Source organism: Phalangium opilio, unplaced genomic scaffold, assembly GCF_054372755.1.
Source record: "Phalangium opilio isolate 3A_F unplaced genomic scaffold, DU_Popi_V2 ptg000390l_1, whole genome shotgun sequence".
In the NCBI taxonomy this organism is placed as follows: Eukaryota; Metazoa; Arthropoda; class Arachnida; order Opiliones; family Phalangiidae; genus Phalangium; species Phalangium opilio.
In genome coordinates, this window is record NW_028324234.1 from 2,542,352 (window position 1) to 2,564,296 (window position 21,945).

Sequence of the window (21,945 nt, forward strand, 5' to 3'; positions counted from 1 at the left end):
TGCTAAAATTAATACGCCTAGTCCGATAACGGAAAACATGAGCTCCTACAAATAAGTAAGGGGTGGTGAAGTTTCAAATGTATGATGAGTTCTGACCAAGAAACTCGGAAGTACGGAAGCGGAAATGACTGAATAGTGGCCACAAAAGAAATCAGTCATTTAGACATTAGGGGTTAAATGTACAAATTTACGCATCACACTCATTTTGTATCCGCTATTATAAAATTATATTTTCCTTCTGAAAAGATCGTTTGCTCTTTTTTAAACAGTCAGTAGAATTTTTCAAATATTAAATATTGTATCCTCAACACGTACTCCCTTTTAAATAATTAATTTCATGATAAAATGTTTTCCGAAAATCTAACTTTAAATCGTGTTATAAACAATAAAAACACAAACTTTTTTAACTAAGTTTTTGCCAACCCTGACAAGGACCCTTTCATACACCTTCAAATTCTAAATTTTAGGAGCTCTTGATTTTCCTGTTTGACTTTGCAGTACATGTTCGTTGTACGTTGGTCTAGGGGTATGATACTCGCGCTGGTTGCGAGTGGTACCAGGTTAAATCCCGGAAGGTCGCGTCTTAGAGCTTCATATTATAAATTGAGGAGTATTTTTATTTTCGTGTTTTACCTCTCTATACGTTTCGTGGTACGTTGGTCTAGGTGTATAATACTTGCTTTGGGTTCAAGTGGTCCCTGGTTCTAATTCCACACGGACAATTTCTTACACCTTGAAATTCTAAATTTATTCAATATTGAACGCTCAAAATAATTAATATCATAAAATAATTTCGGAAAATCTAATTTGTTCTTGAAAATGCGTAAATTTGTAGTTTGATTGAATTAAATATTGATTAAGGATTAAATTAATATAAATAAAGAAAAATTGCAATATCGGGACTTCAGTCAATTGATAAACGTCACTCTTATCGTTTGTTTTTTTCCGTCTTGGTCCAAACCAAGACCTTTTTTTAATCAAGTAGGTTGTGAAAATAAGCGCCTTGCGCTAGCGGGAGTAGTGGCTTAAATGGAGACCAGCGATATAGACAATTAGATCTGGAAGAGTGATTTAAACATGTTTAAAACTAGTTTTTTTTGTGTTTTTTACTGTTTTTTTCTACTTGTTTAAAAAACAGTTTAAAACAAAAAATCGTGTTTTAAACAATAAAAAACACAACTTTTGTTTTTTTTAAAAAAAACTTCATTTTTGCCAACCCTGATGTTTCCAATTGTAAAATAAAATAGTGTAATCTTGTTTAGACCTCTTTTCCCTCCTAAAGGATTACATATTTCTACTTCGTCCAAATACAATTGAATCCTTAAAATAACATCTTTCGTTTGGTTATTAAAAAATTGGTTGCGCTTGTAAACTTCCCCATCACTAAAATCAAGCAGGACTTCATTATATGAATTGTGAAGTTGTTTTAGATCTTGCTTCGAATTATCCTCCATGATTTCTTCCCAAATATCATCATGGTTTAATACCATTATTAGAACCTTATCTATTGGTACTACTACCATTTTATCTTTTATTTCTCTATTTTTAACCTGTCTTACCCCTAGAACAAACTCTTCAGGCTCAACGAGATTCAGTGATTTCTTACAAAAAGCGTTAAGTGTGTGTTCACTTTTAACTAATTTAGTAACTGAAGCTGCAAGGTCAGCATTTTCCATAATGGCTTCCCTGGGTAGCTCTAAACAACTTTCTAAAATGCCGCTTATGTCGTTGGCTATATTTTGGGCAACAGATGATGGAAGCTGATGCTGTTCCCTAAGTTTCAATATCAATAATGCGAAGTTTCTTTTAAGATTTTCAACTTTGACTGAGTCTTCATCTTCTTGCTTTATCTCGTCATTTAGTAAACTACCATTGTCAATGTCATCAGGTATATCATTTAGCTCATGGGCTGGAACTGTCTCCTTATTAACGCATTTGATTCTGCTATTATTACGCAAGAGTAATTTATGTTTTCTATAAATATGCTTTTTGAAGGACTCGATATTTTTAAACGTGCTAGCACATTGTTGAACTGCACAGGTGACATGAAATCCTGGATGTGGCCAATGTAAAATATTTAGATGAGAGAGAAGTTTGAGCAAACTAGTTCTAGTCGTTCCACACAGAGAACAAGTGTATTGTATGGGTGGCATGTCCATTTCCTTGACCTGTTATCGAATACTGCGTTTTAATAAACAGCTATAGCTCTATTTTTAACCCTCCCTTTAATGATTATTTCAGAATCATATCGAATACGAAAGCTAAAACCCATTGAAAAGGCCCTCTAGGGGAAAGGTTTAATAAAACTAGCGTATTTAGAAGGTTCCAATAATCTTTCTAGCTTAATAACTGAAACCTCTAAAGTAACGTAATTAGCGAGAAACATGCTGTAGGTGTAAAACTATTAACTATATAAGCTTCTTCCTTATTCTAAATCCTTCCAGGGTGTCTCAAGAGTGGTCATTTTCTAAAGCTGACCCTACACAATTGTTATTTCGCTAAAAGAACGCGTTGCTAGTACGGGAAACTACGACATTTAGGGCACATGCTGTACCAAGTTTAGACCAATAGACTATTCCATTTATGTCATAAGAGAAGCAAACCCCTTCGGAGCGGGATGGCCTTCTTAGGTTATTTACCACGCGCCAAGAAGCACAGAGGGAAATCACATCCGATGGCAACTCAGCCCCTTTGTAAGTATTTAATGGAATGATCTATTTAAATACATATAGTGAAAAAAGTACTCTGGGGGACGCCCCCTTACTGGACAATTCCCGTTCCGCCAGGAGACACCGTTAGAGGCAGCCCAACACTACATATGCGAGGCTAGCCAACTCATAATTTTATTTAGAGTTTAATGTTTCAATTTGATTAACACTTAACCTAATGACGATTATTACTATTAATTAATTATACATTAGCGAACATAAACGATACTAGATTGAAATAATTTAAATTCAGTTACATCTTACAACCATAATTTACCGATGTGTTTAAGATAAGTCCGAATAGTACGCTAGAATTATGAACCATTTCATTTGTAATATTTTAAATAAAACTTGACGTTGAGGCTTAGCTTATCTTAGGTAAGAGGAAATAAATCTCAGCCTAATCGGTGTGCACGATGAGCCTTTGACTTGGGTAAAAGGATTACGCTAAATCGTTAAATTGCCTACCCTTATGAGTAATCAGTGTACAGGAATTCTAAGAGTAACAAGTCCCCTCCCCCCGTTTAAATATTTAAGCTGAACAATACAATAAAATTTTCATTACTTACGTTTCCAAAAGGATGTGATTCACTCTATCACTTGCAGTAGCACCAAATCCGAATCAAAAATGTCTTAGCAACCCGAAACGTATTTATTTCTCAAAAATGGCCCTAACCACGTTGCTTCCAAGATTGAATTGACACAGATTCTCTCAAAAGAAGAAAGACTGCTTCGTTTTCTCTTTTTAGCATTAAAATATTTTCCTTGATCCCTTGAACGTAACTGACTGAAGCGTAGAATGACCTTTTTAAGCAACAAAGCCCCTCCCATTCAGCTATTTTTACAAACGTTTCAAAGATTATGTCTAATTAAATTTTCCATTTTTTTTGGACAACGAGATTACGTTAAAAAACATCAACGTTTTTATGTAATTCGAAAGATTGTGGTATAAGACTGGTTGGTTTTTTGAATTTGGCGACGTGCCTTTTCATTGTTTTTTTAGATATCACGAAGTTTTTATACTCTTAAAGATAATAGTAATAATATCAAAAGTGAATTGGCTACTACGTAGTAGCCTAATATAAGTTTGTAAAATGTACAATATTTAGGGAAACAAATTAAGATACCGAGTTTATTTTATTCCTCACAATGATAGTCAAATTGGGTTGAAGTAATGGCTAACGCAATATAATTGCATACATTAAGTGTCATTCAATCAATATAATGATATAGCCGTGCGTTTTTGTGATAAAAGCATGACAATTTGTGAAATTGTAGGTTTTTTGGGTGTAGAAACTGCATACGTGAATTTATTGTGTGCAATTAATTATAAGTAACTAAACACGCCTCGCAACACTTTTCTCTAAACGTTTTCATGTTGTTTTATATCAATATAAATCGATTGAACATATTTGCTTGACCATTTCATTCACTCCTTACTGCTTATCACTTCAGAAGTTGATATTTATTAAGTTAGATCACGTATCTCTTAGATACGATTTAAGTCTCGTTATTTAAAAATAGACGCTCCCCATTTAAATATTTATCTTCAGTGTAATGTCTGTGATACTTTTTTAATTTTGTGTGATGAATTTTGAACTGAACTGGCCTTTTATCATCATTGCTGTTCTAAAAAAAAAACCCAACGATTCCATTACGTTCTCTTCGACGTTCTATACTACACCCATGGGAGCCACGAAATTCACTAGTGTTCATTCCAAACCCCCAAGGTTCTAGGACGAACTCTTCGACGTTCCACTCTAAACCCAGGGGTTCCATGAAAATCACTGGCGTTCATTCCAAACACCCAAGGTTCTGGGTTGAAGTGTTCGACGTTTCACTCTAAACCCAGGGGTTCCATGAAAATCACTGGCGTTCATTTCAAACACCCAAGGTTCTGGGACGAACTCTTCGACGTTCCACTCTAAACCGAGAGAGTCCATGAAAATCACTGGCGTTCATTCCAAACACCCAAGGTTCTGGGACGAACTCTTCGACGTTCCACTCTAAACCGAGAGAGTCCATGAAAATCACTGGCGTTCATTCCAAACACCCAAGGTTCTGGGTCGACCTCTTCGACGTTCCACTCTAAACCCAGGGGTTCCATGAAAATCACTGATGTTCATTCCAAACACCCAAGGTTCTGGGTCGAACTGTTCGACGTTTCACTCTAAACCCAGAGGTTCCATGAAAATCACGGGTGTTCATTCAAAACACCCAAGGTTCTAGGACGAACTCTTCGACGTTCCACTCTAAACCCAGGGGTTCCATGAAAATCACTGGCGTTCATTCCAAACACCCAAGGTTCTGGGTTGAAGTGTTCGACGTTTCACTCTAAACTCAGGGGTTCCATGAACATCACTGGCGTTCATTCCAAACACCCATGGTTCTAGGACGAACTCTTCGACGTTCCACTCTAAACCCAGAGAGTCCATGAAAATCACTGGCGTTCATTCCAAACACCCAAGGTTCTGGGTCGAACTGTTCGACGTTTCACTCTAAACCCAGAGGTTCCATGAAAATCACTGTCGTTCATTGTAATAACCATGGGTTCTACAACGATCTTAGATGTTTTATACTGGACCCTTATATTCTAAGTAGAACCCTTCCATGTCACAAGAACCACATTTGTTCTATTTTGAACGGTAGCGTTTAAGCAAAAACCCCAGACGAACCCTTATTTCTAAGAGTGTATGCTTGTTTCTCGCGTGGAAAGTACTGTTTATGTATTAACTTTTTACTGATATTAAAAATGGCGAAGTCAAAGTCAGAGGCAAGGTTTTTGGCTAAGTTAAAGGACTGTTTACCGGACGACCTTCACCGTTGTCTTGAGAACACTGGCTACAGAACAATTAACTCAATCGCAAAACTAACAGATCTAACAGAAATTGAAAAACTACAAAAATTCATAAGAGACCACTGGAAACTATATAGTGAAGAAAAGAACCTAGGAAAAGAGGGCATGTTTGGAATATTTTTAACCACCCGGAAACGTTTGAATTTCTACCAGGACACATACATACATTGCAAGCTTTCGGCGAAGAAGCTAAAAGTACAATTGTCAATTGCGAAAAAGGTCCAGAAAGGAGCCTTTTAAGCCATCAAAAGCGTAAAGGAAATCAAAACAGCAGTTTGAAAGGGAAAGTTCCGCAAAAGAAAACAACTGGACATAGTGTTGTTGAAGGTGGCGAAAGTGATGAAGACAGAACGGTTGAAGAACATACTGACGCAAATATGAACACTAATGTTATTAGTATTACCGATGACACTTACCAGTCTCAAATAGCATGTGATCTAGAAAAAATTCGTGAGCAAGTACAAATATTTCTTACAACAAAACCATTTGACGGGTTGGATACTACAGTTTTAAAAGAGGGTATTGATTTCCAAGTAGTGAATAAAACTATGTCTTTAGGAAAAGCGGAAAATAAGTATAAAATTAATTGCCTGAAATGAGGTAAGAAAAGTATGGTCGTTAGAACTCAATCCGGTGGTTTCAGTTCGTCCAACTACTATCGACACGTGAAATTTTGCATGGTTCCTTACAAGCAGCAACGTGACAAAATGAAACAAGGTGTTCTTCCCTTTACAATGAGATCACTTCCAAGCTCTAGCTCAGAAAACAGAGATTCGGATACACAAAGCGTCTTTGTCGTTGAAGATGAATCAAATGAAACTAGACCTATACCACTACACATAATTCAAAACCGAGCAAGTAAAGAAAAGTCAGTCTCTGAAGAGATGCAGGATTTTCAGGAAACCCCCCTTCGACAAGTTCCATCGGAGGGGGGCGTCCAACCCACGAATTAATGACAAACGTAGGGTCCACCTCGAATTCCGGAGCTTCACAAACAACGTTAAAAAGAAAAGGATCTTATAATTACTCTAGAGCGGAAAGACAGAAAAGAAAATTAGCAAAATTTGACCCTTCTAGCCAAGATATTCGTGACTTTTATCCTACTTTGAACAAAATAGAGCATCCTTTAAATGAAAACGAAAACCTTACGAATACCTTAACTGCTTTAACTCCCATAGACTCTGTTAGCGATTTAAATAGTTCGAGTAATCAAAAAAATTGTAAAATTAGCAACATCCTTAAACATTTATACGAAAATGCTTCTTCAAAGGTTAAGCGGCATACTACCATCATCAAAAAATTTAGTGTAGCCTTATTTATACTGGCTGGCTCTTTGGCATATTCCCTGTTATCGGTAAATTTGCCATCTGCACTACCGTCATTGAGGCAAGTTAGAAGATATTTAACTGCTGAAAAAAAAACCTATTCAAGAAGGTGAAATTAGAATCAAGGAACTTAAAGAACACATCGAGCTGTACGAAGTTCAACATAAATGCATTTCAATCAGCGAAGATGCCACTAGGATAATAGCAAAAATTGATTACGACATTGTAACGAACTGCTGCGTCGGATTTGTTCGTCCACTGAACGAAAATGGGTTTCCATACTCTAATTCCATGGAGTTCAAAGAGAATCTAAAGCGAAATACGCTTATGTATATATGGCTCAACCATTACAGCCGAACGTCCCACTAATCTGTTTATGCGTAATTGGAACGGACAACAAGTTTACAAGTTCCGATATTCTTAAACGTTGGAAATTTATTAAAACAACCTGCAAATCTAATAGCATAACTGTTGTTCGGTTTTCGAGTGATGGTGATCCCAGATTATTAAAAGCAATGATATCACAAAATAAAGTAGGGCAAAAAGTGATTAGTTCTAATCGAGGTTCTAGTCCATGTCAACAGTCTGTAGACTTATCTTGGTTCGCCAACAAAATAAGATATGTTCTATGTTTCCAAGACGCTGTTCACGTTGGTACAAAGTTACGGTGCCGCCTATGTAAACCGTCTATAATCTTGCCCATGGGAGACTACGTCTAAAGTATGTCGCACTTGAAGTTTCTGATGGAAAATTTGCCCAAATCTGTTCATGGACTCAAGGAATCTGACCTTAATGGGAAGGATAAGCAAAACTTTTCTGCTGTCGAATCTATATCTTCTTTCAACGTGGAGAAATTGTTAACAGAAAATGTTCCCGACAGCGACGCTACGTCCTTATTTTTGAAAATGATTAGAAATACAACCGTGCCCTTTTTGTCTAAAAAATGACTGTTAGAATCGCAATGGCTGTCTGTCTTTTTTCTACGCTATTGGAAACTGTGGATAAAAACGAGCGCCGATTACAATGTCTCGGATAATTTTATTTCGACTAACTGCTATCAATGCATCGAACTAAATGCTCACGCCCTAATCGCTTTGTGTTTGTTAGAAACAAGTCCCGAGAAGAACATTTGCTTCCCTTTCCTAATGGGTTCCCAGCCTTGTGAAAAAAATCTTCCATGCCGCAAGAAGTATGACACCGAATTTTTCTACTATTACAAACTTCACTTTACACGAGTTTTTGAGGAGAACACATCGGTTAGACGTATAAATACAACTAGAAAGAGAAGAAGGTTTTATCCATCCTAGTCAAAAAAAAAGATGGAAAACGGTTTGAAAACGAAGATTTTCAAACATTGAATGTACCCGATTGGGGAAAGATTGTAGAGATAGTAGATAAAACTAAAATTCAAGCTAAAAAACTTGCTGAAAATCTAGGAATGGCATCGGTTGTAGGCGCGATGGATGAAGAACTTTTAGAAGGTGCCTTTCCTTTGTACAATGAACCCATAGTCAAGACGACGCGTGTAAATGTAACCAGCGATTCCGAAGAGGATGTAGATTGTATAGAGTTACGTGTACCTCAGAGCAGCACCCAAGGCAGTGCCGAGATCCCTGTGGACGAGAATATGGACGAAAACAATCTAATTGAAGATATTATTGCTATCAATCCTTGTGAAACACCTGCTGATAAATTTCGAATAAAATTTAGACGCCAAGCTGATAGTCAAGGGTCACTGCCAGTATACGAAACGGAAGGAGAAATCCAATTGGATGTAAAATCTCCATTTACAACCCGTGCGAAACAAAACGGAAGGAAAGTTTTTATTCGTAAGACAACGGCTTTATGGCTACTTAACAGAAACGAAAAGTTATCAAATGACCGACTAATAAGAGTTCAAGAACAAACAACAACTTTAAAACAAGTAACAAAACTATCGAAAGATGCCGTTACCCCCTTCAAATCGCAAAGCTTGAATATTGGAGATTTATGCGCATTTAGGTATCAAAAAACCTACATAATAGGACGAATTTTACAGTTCATCTACTCAGAAGGAAAATCTCAAAGAGAAAGAAGCTTCCAGGGAAATTACGTAAATCTTCCTCCAAAGAAGTCTATAGGAGTTTTGTGCAACTGGTACGAAATTACCAAGGAGTTGATTGATGATAGATTGGTGCTTAAGAGATCTGATACAATTAGTCACGGATACTGTGACATTAAAAAATATTTGTGTACCATTCCGGATATTTCAGTCTCAATTGTTAACCTCCAAATATGCCTAGACCAAAAAATAATCTCTAAAATTAAAAATCTTAAATAAACTTTTGGATAGGCTTTTACTGAATATGCCAGCTTGCATAATTATTAGAAATATATTTTTGACGTGTGTAAAACGGTGTAAAATAATTACAGCATACAATAAAAGAAATATTACATGCAAATTTAAATCATTTAATCACAGCCCTCCCCCCACAAAAGAGGAATTGTACGACGAAGATATCTTATATTAATGAACTTTTTCAGAGAATCTCTTCTCAAGATATAAATTTGCAGTTCCTCTTTCAAAATGACTTACCAAGTTATAATCTCTCTAGACCTTTTTAAGCTCCAAACTCTTAAATAGCTTATAACTATAAAATAAATAAGAAATCCACAAATCATCTTGAAATTTTGAAAATCACTCTATAAACAGAGAAGTCATTCACAAAATCACTTCAAAATCAAAAAATCAATCCCGAAAACTGAAATTCAAATTGAGATTTCTGAAATCACTCCTAAGAATAGCAAAATTCACTCATAATTTTCAAAATCACTCTTAAAATCATGAACTCGCTCTTAAAATCATGAAATCACTCTCGAAATCATGAAATCAGTTCTTAGAATTCCAAATCAATGCAAGATTTTGAAATCCCGTACAAAATTTCCCATACGGCCGACCCCTCGATTGAAGCCCTAACTAACGACAGTGTTACAACTACTTCCGGATCAACGTAATACATTCCGCACTTCGAGATAGAACGAGGGGACAAAACGACCACAAAGACGCGTATAGTCTTTGACGCCTCCTCAAAGGAAAAGGGATCTAAATCACTAAATGACTGTTTCACCTGGTCCCAATCTCAACCCTAACCTCTTGGAAATATTACTTCGATTCAGAATGCATCGAATTGGAATAATGGCCGACGTAGAAAAAGCCTTTCTACAGATTTCACTGGATCCTAAAGACCGAGATTATGTACGATTCCTTTGGATTGGGGATTTCCCTGGCCAAGAGAAGCCAACGTTCATCCATATGCGTATGAAGAGGGTACTCTTTGGAGTAACATCCAGTCCGTTCCTGTTGTCAGCTACGCTACAATTCCACTTCGATAAATTTCAAGACGAGTATCCTGAGATTTGCGACATTCTTCGTAAAAACATATATGTCGACGACTATGTTGGAGGCACCTTCTCTGTGGAAGAAGCCTTAGAAATTCGGAGGCAATCCTGTGAAGTTATGAATCAAGCACGAATGAACCTTCACAAATGGGTATCCAGTTCAAAAGAAGTCATGGCCGTTTGGAGCAGAGAAGATGGTTCGGATCACATTACCGCCAAACAACTAAGTTCACCACTGAAAGTTCTTGGAATTCCGTGGCACCCGGCTTCTGAGTTCTGACACCTTTTCATTCGATATATCATCATTAATGGAATTCCTGACGCAAAAGAAGGATACCAAACGAAGTCTCTTACAAGCCGCAGCAAGACTTTTCGACCCTATCGGACTCCTAACACCATTTGTCATAGTTGTAAAATGTCTCTTTCAAGAACTCTGGAAACAAGGCGTAGACTGGGATGACTATTATTTATTAAAATAATATAGCAAACACTGCAGGGTAATATACACGATATGATCTTCGGAATGTTGCTTTTATATAAACATGGCATACCAGATCCAAAGATGCGACAAAATTAGTAGATTTAAATAATTTAAGCAAATCAAGTTGCATAATGTTTTGGTTTTCAAAAAACGCCATATCCTTCCTTTATCAATACAAATCAATCTTCGGAAACTCTTGGAAGTACCTTTTATAAGCACTCTATACGTGATTTGAAATATCAACAACCAAAACTTGGTAATCACGAGTTGATCTTTAAGGAATGTACCGCAACCCCAGGACGAGTGGTAGCTAATATTCTCCTTCTCAGATGACACAGTCCTTATAGTATAGGTCCTTAAAGTAACTGGCTTCTCCATTATATTATGACCCCTAGCAGGCTGGCTAATCTTCTGGATACGAATTTTACCTTACCAAAGGCAGGAACAACTCAGACCTAATGCACTAGATCCCATTGGTTCCTGCCTTTGGCTTCATTAGTCCTTATAGTATAGGTCTAAATCTTCGGGTCCTTAAAGTAACAAGTGCTCCATTATCACACCTAGCATGCTGGCTAATCTTCTGGACACGAATTTTACCTTGCCAAAAGCAGGGACAAATCCGAACTAATTCTCTAGGTCCCATTGGTTCCTGCCTTTGGCTTAACTAGCCTTTACCAAGCTTAGCCACTGTGTAGTGGAAAAGGGCCGCCCTTTGCTTTAAGAGGTTTTAGTTTAACAATCTCAAACAGTAATTCGTACTACTACCCATCTTGCGATTGCGATACATTTTATAATATTTATGATATACACCGTGTTGAATGACCAAGAGTGATTAGTTGCTTTGGTCCCATTAAACCGAATTCCCATTCGACAGAACGGCCTTTTTGTGGTGTCCCATTTGACCGAACGTAGCCAAAAGGTGCTATTTTATTATAGTCCCATTGGACCGAAATTCTATTGAACTGGAAGAAGACATACTGTGTGGTTTTGCATTAAATATATTTTTAATTTCACAACTTATTATTGTTAAAATAAATGTGAGTTGAAAATGTATTACTGCACTTATTTTAACTACGTTTTAATTACGGCGAACCTAACCTAACCTAACCTAACCTCACCTAACCTAACCCAACCAAACCTTGTTTGGAGGTAAAAAGATTATTTATATGAGTATTAAAAGCCCGCCTCTTACCACGAACAATTTATTAGCAATAATAGAAATATTTTGGAAAAGATGTAAGATAATTAATTGGAGAATATTTTGGAAAAGGTGGCAGCTAATTAATAGGAGAATATTTTGGAAAAGGTGGCAGCTAATTAATAGGAGAATATTTTAGAAAAGGTGGTAGCTAATTAAAAGGAGAATATTTTGGAAATATGGCAGCTAATTAGTAGGAGAATGTTTTGGAAAAGGTTGCAGCTAATTAATAGGAGAATATTTTGGAAAAGGTGGCAGCTAATTAATAGGAGAATATTTTGGAAAAGGTGGTAGCTAATTAAAAGGAGCATATTTTGGAAAAGGTGTCAACGAATTATTGGAACCAAACCAAACCAAACCTAACCTAACCTAACCTAACCCACCCAAAACCAAAATATTAAAGTTTTAACTTAAAGATATTGATGGAACTACCATTAAGACTGTACTTCATTTTAAGCACAATTTGTTTATTAATTCTATATATCTCTTGCCTTGAAAGGAATGAAAGTGAGCGATTTAATTAGTATCAACGAAACATTTACTTTTAATATTATTAACATACCTTTCGGAGAATCGAACCAACAACCTATGGCTTCGCAATCCAACATCGTATCCACCACACGACCGAATCGCTGACGGCTACAGTGTTTCAAGTTATATTCATGTATTTTTTAGGGGCATATTCGGACGATTGGGATTTCGGTCCATCGGGAATATAGCCATTGGGCTGGAAATCTAAAATCATTGCGGGATATTCGGTCGAATGGGATTTCGGTACATTGGGAATTCGGTTGAAAGGGACGATACCGATTAGTTTTACGTACAGGCAACGATAACTATATTTACTTGGATACGTTATTACATTAAAAATGCATTAATTTTAGCTAATTTATAAGGATCAATATAGATTATGGGACAAAACAGGATGAATAAATATCTTGTTTTAATCAAGCATTATTGGAGTAAGTATCTAAGGATATATTTTTTTATTAACAAGTTTTATTACCAAGAATCGCGGCTTTATTTTGCAAGGTTACGACAATAAATGCTTTATTATTAAAATAGTTATGTAGGCATAGTTCTTGAACTTGAAAGGGAGATATTTTAATCGGAAATTATCCGTTATTTACCAAATATGGCACTAAATTACCGATTTATAGCATGATGTGATTTTACCCGCGTTGTAGCTTACAATGAACACTTCTGTGGTAAATATAGAAGAGATCCATTGTAAACGGATGGTAGGATTGAAGTACAGTGGATTCTATGGTTAATTTTGAGTCGGAAATCTAACTTCTATGACATTTTACCACAAGGAAATAAGTTTTCATTAGAGTGTCTACGTATGACCCCTTAATTAAAGTAAAAGTTCAGATAACATCACATTATTAATTTACCATAAAAGCGTTCTTTTATGGTAAATATAAAGGAAAAAATATTAAAAAAGAAAAGGATCTCTTATTACAAAACATTTTGCATTTAATTAATCTTAAAAACGAGAACTACTGTGCCGCCACCACCCAACCTCTTACCCCTTACCCGCAGCCTGTCATCCCCACAACACTCTTATAATAACTTGATATATGTTGCCATAGACATTATTGAAGCCCTAACTAACGACAGTGTTACAACTACTTCCGGATCAACGTACTACATTCCGCACTTCGAGATAGAACGAGGGGACAAAACGACCACAAAGACGCGTATAGTCTTTGACGCCTCCTCAAAGGAAAAGGGATCTAAATCACTAAAACCCTAACCTCTTGGAAATATTACTTCGATTCAGAATGCATCGAATTGGAATAATGGCCGACGTAGAAAAAGCCTTTCTACAGATTTCACTGGATCCTAAAGACCGAGATTATGTACGATTCCTTTGGATTGGGGATTTCCCTGGCCAAGAGAAGCCAACGTTCATCCATATGCGTATGAAGAGGGTACTCTTTGGAGTAACATCCAGTCCGTTCCTGTTGTCAGCTACGCTACAATTCCACTTCGATAAACTTCAAGACGAGTATCCTGAGATTTGCGACATTCTTCGTAAAAACATATATGTCGACGACTATGTTGGAGGCACCTTCTCTGTGGAAGAAGCCTTAGAAATTCGGAGGCAATCCTGTGAAGTTATGAATCAAGCACGAATGAACCTTCACAAATGGGTATCCAGTTCAAAAGAAGTCATGGCCGTTTGGAGCAGAGAAGATGGTTCGGATCACATTACCGCCAAACAACTAAGTTCACCACTGAAAGTTCTTGGAATTACGTGGCACCCGGCTTCTGACACCTTTTCATTCGATATATCATCATTACTGGAATTCCTGACGCAAAAGAAGGATACCAAACTGTTGTATAACTGGCATTGCGCCTCCAATATTATATCTCTTATTGTAAAGTTGAACTGAACTGGATTGAACCCAGTCTTATTATATAAACGGATCGTCGCCTTTATTCGCGACAGTTGTTACCCAGGACGCGTGCTAATGTGCATTAAATAAACTGACGTTTTAGTAACTTTAAATGTGTTCTTATTAAGCAGTTAATTAAGAAACACAACATGGTGTCAGAAGTTGCTTCGCTTTTTCGCCCGTTCCCCGGTTTCTCGTGCGTCGCGCCGTTTTTTTCTCCTCGTGCGTTTCCCGCTACAGTTCGGTTTTTCTTCCGTGATTTCCGTAACCCTCATGGCGTCAACAGCGTTTCAAGTGTCTACCCCTGAGCCATTCACCTTTTCCTGTCAATACTAAGGGAGCAGAAGAACAAGTTAATGCGTTGATATATCTCATGGGAGAACAAGCCGAGGACATTTTCAATTCTTTTGGCCTCACCCCTGCGCACCAAAAAGAATATAAGACTGTAAGTGACAAATTCACCAGTCATTTCATCATCCGGCGAAATACCATCTACGATCGAGCAAAATTCAACTCTCGTGCCCAACGAGAAGCGGAAAGTGCCGACGACTTCATTACGCAATTATATGCCTTGGCCGAGCACTGTCAGTATGGAAACCTGAGGGACGAATTAATCCGGGACCGTATAGTCGTTGGAATTCGAGATAAAGCGTTGTCCGAACGCCTTCAAGATGATCCTGCCCTCACTTTGGAGCAAGCCATCCAACGCGTACGCAGCATGGAAGACAGACAACGTGAACAGAGAGACTTGATCAGCCTCAACACGCTTCCACAAGTCGACAGCATCGGAACCTCCAACCATAGGCCTCAAAGGCCTAAACGTTTTAACGGAAGAATTCCTGCGTCAGACCTCCAGTATAAGGAACCTTCTCAAGAGTTCCGCTCTCAAAATACCAATCGCTGTCTTCGTTGCGGAGCCATTCCCGACCACCCACGGGAGAAATGCCCAGCCAAAAATGTACGATGCTTCGAATGCGGGAAAATGGGCCACTACGCACAAATTTGCCAAAGGCGCAACATAAAACAAGTTGAGAGAATCGAAGATGCAGAAGTCACCCACATTCAGACAGCAGATGGTATATCCAATGATTTCTTTATCGGATCTGTTGCCGATCCGATCCTTCAAGAGACTCAGACCATACCAAGACAACATCGATGGATGATCACTGTCCATATCAACGACCTCCCTGTCAGATTTAAAATCGACACGGGAGCAGATGTCAATGTCATCCCCACGATCCTATATCATTCTAAATTCAAGCACCTCACGTTACTGGATTCCGAGAAACGCCTCTATGGACCTGGTAAAACTCTCCTAAGAACCGCCGGAAAAATACGAGCGTCCTTCCGCTATGGGTGTTCCACCATCCAGGATGACCTTTACGTCGTACACGATTTGCAAGTCCCGCTCCTCGGTCTCAGGGCTAGCGAGGACCTTTCATTGATAACTATGGTTCGAGACATTGAAACTTCAATAAAAGCACCGTTCGATCCACTAAAGGAGTTCCCGACCCTCTTCAATGGATTGGGCAAAATGAAGACACCGTACAAGATATCGCTCGTACCAGACGCCAGGCCTTTCTCGCTCACAACACCTCGAAGAGTCCCAATTCCATTGATGGATGCAGTAAAACACGAGCTAGAACATATGGTTCAGAAAGGTGTGATATCAAAAATTGACGAACCAACTGATTGGTGTGCTCCCATGGTCGTCGTCAAGAAGAAAGAAGAGAAATTGCTGGCCAAAATGACGAAGGATATAATTACCGAACGCCCGAATCTGAGGATATGCGTCGATTTAACCCACCTGAACAAATTCATCAGGCGAGAACGGTTCCAGCTGCCTTCTGTTGATCACCTACTCGGAGAGTTAGCCGGTGCGAAAATATTTTCTAAGCTCGACGCCAATAGCGGTTATTGGCAAGTCCCACTGGAGGAAGAGTCCGCCTTATTAACCACGTTCATCACGCCATTCGGACGCTTCTATTTTAATCGGTTACCATTTGGACTAAGCTCCGCTTCAGAACATTTCCAAAGGCAGATCTGCATTGCCTTGGAAGGACTCAAAGGTAACGTAAATTTACAAGACGACATACTAGTATATGGGAGTACACAGGCCGAACATGACGAAAACCTACGAAGAATCCTATGCCAACTCGAGAAAGCTGGTATAACCCTCAATCTCGCAAAATGTGAATTCTCGGTCTCCAAAGTCAAATTTGTTGGGCATATAATCGACTCCAATGGCATACACCCCGACGAGGACAAGATCAAGGCTATTATCCACATCAAAACACCACAGGATGTAACAGATCTAAGAAGATTTTTGGGTATGACGAATTACGTGAGCAAGTTTATTCCATCAATGGCAGAGATAGGACGGCCGTTGACGTCTCTATTGAGCACAAAAACCACGTGGACCTGGGACATACCTCAGCAACAAGCGTTTGAAGACATCAAACAAATTCTGTCCCGACATCCTGTTTTGGCAACATATGACCCAAAAAAGAAGACCATCGTTTCCGCCGACGCCTCGTCCTATGGCCTTGGAGCAGTTTTACAGCAAGTACAGGACGATGGCCAACTAAGAGTTATAGCATACGCCTCTAAGACCATGACCCCAACTGAACAACGTTATGCCCAAATCGAGAAAGAGGCCTTGGCGATAACCTGGGCCTGTGCCAGGTTCGAAGATTTCATCCTGGGCATTAAGATTTATATTGAAACGGACCACAAGCCGCTCGTTCCTATTATGCAAACTAAATCCTTATAGGATTTGTCTCCACGGCTCCAACGCATGCGAATCCGTTTAATGCGATATAATTACGAGATCTATTACACTCCTGGAAGGGACCTCATTATCGCAGATACATTGTCGCGGGGACCAATAATGAGCGACGAGGGCGGCGACCTGGAAGATGAAATAACAGCTCACATACAACTAATAACATCGCATGTACCTATCTCGGACGAAAGGCTGAGGGGCCTCCGAATAGCGCAAAACGAAGATCAGGCTTGCAAGACATTAGCTCACTACATAGAACATGGATGGCCAAAATCCCGATCACATGTCCATGACCTCGATGAATACTTTCCCCACCGTCATGATCTTTCAATTCACCGAGGATTACTACTAAAAGGGTCACGCCTCATTATTCCACCGTCGCTACGTTAACACATCCTAGCAAAAATCCATGAAGGACACCAAGGCATCACAAAAAGCAGAGCCAGGGCAAGCACGGCGGTATGGTGGCCCGGGCTATCAAAAGACATAGAAGATAAGGTCAAGCAATGCGCAACATGTACGAGAGAATCCGCCAACCGACATGAACCTTTATGTCCATCGGAATTTCCAGATCGACCTTGGAAAATTCTGGCTACAGATCTTTTCTATCTACATGGAATTTGGTACTTGCTGGTTACTGACATGTATTCCCGGTTCTTCGAGATACGGAAATTGACTAACTTGAGCACCGCCGCCATCATAAATCACATAAAGTCCATTTTCGCAACTCACGGTATTCCGGAAGTCGTAAGAAGTGATAATGGCCCGCAATTTAGCAAGACACCGACATCAGAATTTCGACGGTTTGCTGAGGAATATGGATTCACCCACATAACTTCAAGCCCCTGTTATCCTCAGAGTAACGGCTTTGTCGAAGCGGCTGTCAAAGTCGTTAAACAAACACTAAAGAAGAGCGAAGATCCTCATTTGGCTCTTCTCTCGTATCGATCGACACCCCTGGCAAATGGATTTAGTCCCGCCGAACTCCTAATGGGTCGCAAGTTACGATCCACGCTACCCATATTAGATACGGAACTTCGCCCCAGAATACCATCTATTAAGATAGTGCGTCAACGTGAAGATCAACGTCGCATCAGCCAGAAAAAGGACTACGATCAACGACATAAGACAAGGGACCTCAAACCCCTAAATAAAGGGGACAGCATATGGGTAACGGACGTTAGACAGCAAGGAGTCATCCAGAGTAAAGCCCCGGAACCCAGATCTTACATCGTCAAGACTCCGAATGGGGAAATACGTAGAAATCGGTTTCACTTACTACCGATACAACCAACAACACTAATGAAAAACCAAGTTCTGAGATACCCCAGGTTCAGCCAATGTGCTCATGCCAATGAGTACTAAAGACACGGAAAATCCTACCTCAATCCCAGAGGAACGGGTTTCTGACGATATTCGACCGCCGCAGCTGCAAGAGCCGGTAGACCTACCACAAGTACGTCCGCCGCAGCTGCAAGAGCCGGAAGACCAACCACAAATACGACAGCCGCAGTTGCAAGAGCCTGAAGACGTACAAACACAGAGACTTCCGATACCTGGGCCTGTAACAAAACCACGACAACGTACGACGGCTGACCCTGTGACGCAACAACAGCGACTGCTTGTTACCAAGACGAATAGTGGCCGAATTATAAAACCAATTGATAGACTGAATTTATAAAGTGTATAACAAAAAACAATGAGAAATGTATATTTATATTTGAAAAATTTGTAGGAAGGATGTTGTATAACTGGCATTGCGCCTCCAATATTATATCTCTTATTGTAAAGTTGAACTGAACTGGATTGAACCCAGTCTTATTATATAAACGGATCGTCGCCTTTATTCGCGACAGTTGTTACCCAGGACGCGTGCTAATGTGCATTAAATAAACTGACGTTTTAGTAACTTTAAATGTGTTCTTATTAAGCAGTTAATTAAGAAACACAACACAAACGAAGTCTCTTACAAGCCGCAGCAAGACTTTTCGACCCTATCGGACTCCTAACACCATTTGTCATAGTTGTAAAATGTCTCTTTCAAGAACTCTGGAAACAAGGCGTAGACTGGGATGACTATTATTTATTAAAATAATATAGCAAACACTGCAGGGTAATATACACGATATGATCTTCGGAATGTTGCTTTTATATAAACATGGCATACCAGATCCAAAGATGCGACAAAATTAGTAGATTTAAATAATTTAAGCAAATCAAGTTGCATAATGTTTTGGTTTTCAAAAAACGCCATACCCTTCCTTTATCAATACAAATCAATCTTCGGAAACTCTTGGAAGTACCTTTTATAAGCACTCTATACGTGATTTGAAATATCAACAACCAAAACTTGGTAATCACGAGTTGATCTTTAAGGAATGTACCGCAACCCCAGGACGAGTGTTAGCTAATATTCTCCTTCCCAGATGACACAGTCCTTATAGTATTAATAAAAACTGTCATTGTAGACAAAGACTGGAAAGTGTAAAAGATAAGGTTTGAAAATGAATTGCCTGAAGTAACAGATATTAAAATTTTCACTTTTGAAGACATCATTATAAAACATCAATTATTTTAAAAAATTCTTATCTTACTTTTTTTCACCAAAATTTCATTTTCCCAAAATATTTTTCAGCAATATTTACCAAGTATTTTGTCCTCAATAGTAGTTGTCACCTAGAAGGGTTTAAGGGATACTAGCTTGGTACTGGTTTTACTTTCAACTAACATTTGATTCTAGGAGATTCAAATACTTCGATATCTGAAAAGATTTCTCTTGAAGAGTTTAAATTTTTATATTTTAAAATTCAAAATATTGAGAAGCGGAAAATAATATAGGCCTTTTCTTTGTGATTTAGTTATTAGTGTCGAAAAGATCTGTAGATTGATCGTGATCTTTGAGAGCAACACAGCACGTTAATATTTAATACTTTGAAAGCTTTACAATTTATGAATACGTTTTGTAAAGTTTTAATACGGTTTATATTTTGTAAGCTCTCAACGATTTTCTCACGTTATAGGGTCAATTTTCTACCTAATTTTAAATTTTTGATAAAAAATAAAATGTAAAGCCGTAGTATTTTTAAAATAACGCGCATGTTCCTTTTTAAAATACTTTCCCGAAGTAATTTTGGTGAAAAAAAGTAAGATAAGAATTTTTTAAAATAATTGATGTTTTATAATGATGTCTTCAAAAGTGAAAATTTTAATATCTGTTACTTCAGGCAATTCATTTTCAAACCTTATCTTTTACACTTTCCAGTCTTTGTCTACAATGACAGTTTTTATTAATATCTGTCACTTCAGTCTTCATATTAATTAAAATTGTTTAGAAAATATGGGAGAAAAAGTCTTAGGGCGTTGCGCGTCCATCGGTAATTACCGGTCGTAGGTAATCTAGCTTAATTACCGGTCGTCGGTAATCTAGCTTAATTTCCAGTCGTCGTTAATCTAGCTTAATTACCGGTCGTCGGTAATCTAGCTTAATTACCGGTCGTCGGTAATCTAGCTTAATTACCGGTCGTCGGTAATCTAGCTTAATTACCGGTCTTCGGTAATCTAGCTTAATTTCCGGTCGTCGTTAATCTAGCTTAATTACCGGTCGTCGGTAATCTAGCTTAATTACCGGTCGTCGTTAATCTAGCTTAATTACCGGTCGTCGGTAATCTAGCTTAATTACCGGTCGTCGGTAATCTAGCTTAATTACCGGTCGTCGGTAATCTAGCTTAATTACCGGTCGTCGGTAATCTAGCTTAATTACCGGTCGTCGGTAATCTAGCTTAATTACCGGTCATCGTTAATCTAGCTTAATTACCGGTCGTCGGTAATCTAGCTTAATTACCGGTCGTCGGTAATCTAGCTTAATTACCGGTCGTCGGTAATCTAGCTTAATTACCGGTCGTCGGTAATCTAGCTTAATTACCGGTCGTCGGTAATCTAGCTTAATTACCGGTCGTCGTTAATCTAGCTTAATTACCGGTCGTCGGTAATCTAGCTTAATTACCGGTCGTCGGTAATCTAGCTTAATTACCGGTCGTCGGTAATCTAGCTTAATTACCGGTCGTCAGTAATCTAGCTTAATTACCGGTCGTCGGTAATCTAGCTTAATTACCGGTCGTCGGTAATCTAGCTTAATTATTGGTCATCGTTAATCTAGCTTAATTACCGGTCGTCGGTAATCTAGCTTAATTACCGGTCGTCGGTAATCTAGCTTAATTACCGGTCGTCGCTAATCTAGCTTAATTACCGGTCGTCGCTAATCTAGCTTAATTACCGGTCGTCGCTAATCTAGCTTAATTACCGGTCGTCAGTAATCTAGCTTAATTACCGGTCGTCGGTAATCTAGCTTAATTACCGGTCGTCGGTAATTTAGCTTAATTACCGGTCGTCGGTAATCTAGCTTAATTACCGGTCGTCGGTAATTTAGCTTAATTACCGGTCGTCGGTAATCTAGCTTAATTACCGGTCGTCGGTAATCTAGCTTAATTACCGGTCGTCGGTAATCTAGCTTAATTACCGGTCGTCGGTAATCTAGCTTAATTACCGGTCGTCGGTAATCTGGTTTAATTACCAGTCGTCGGTAATCTAGTTTAATTACCCTTAATTGGTAATCTAGATTAATTACCCTTAATTGGTAATCTAGATTAATTACCCTTAATTGGTAATCTAGATTAGTTGCCCTTAATTGGTAATCTAGATTAATTACCCTTAATTGGTAATTTAATTAGTAACCCTTAATTGGTAATTTAATTAGTAACCCTTAATTGGTAATTTAATTAGTAACCCTTAATTGGTAATTTAATTAGTAA

The 21,945-nt window shown here is 38.4% G+C and overlaps 1 protein-coding gene across 1 annotated transcript; it reads left to right on the plus strand.

Annotated features, from left to right (window-relative positions):
- Positions 1-9,984: 9,984 nt before the first annotated feature.
- Positions 9,985-10,548, plus strand: LOC149596185 (uncharacterized). The gene has a single exon (XM_089861303.1). It carries the CDS (start codon positions 9,985-9,987, stop codon positions 10,546-10,548), a length of 564 nt encoding a protein of 187 aa, XP_089717429.1.
- Positions 10,549-21,945: the final 11,397 nt, after the last annotated feature.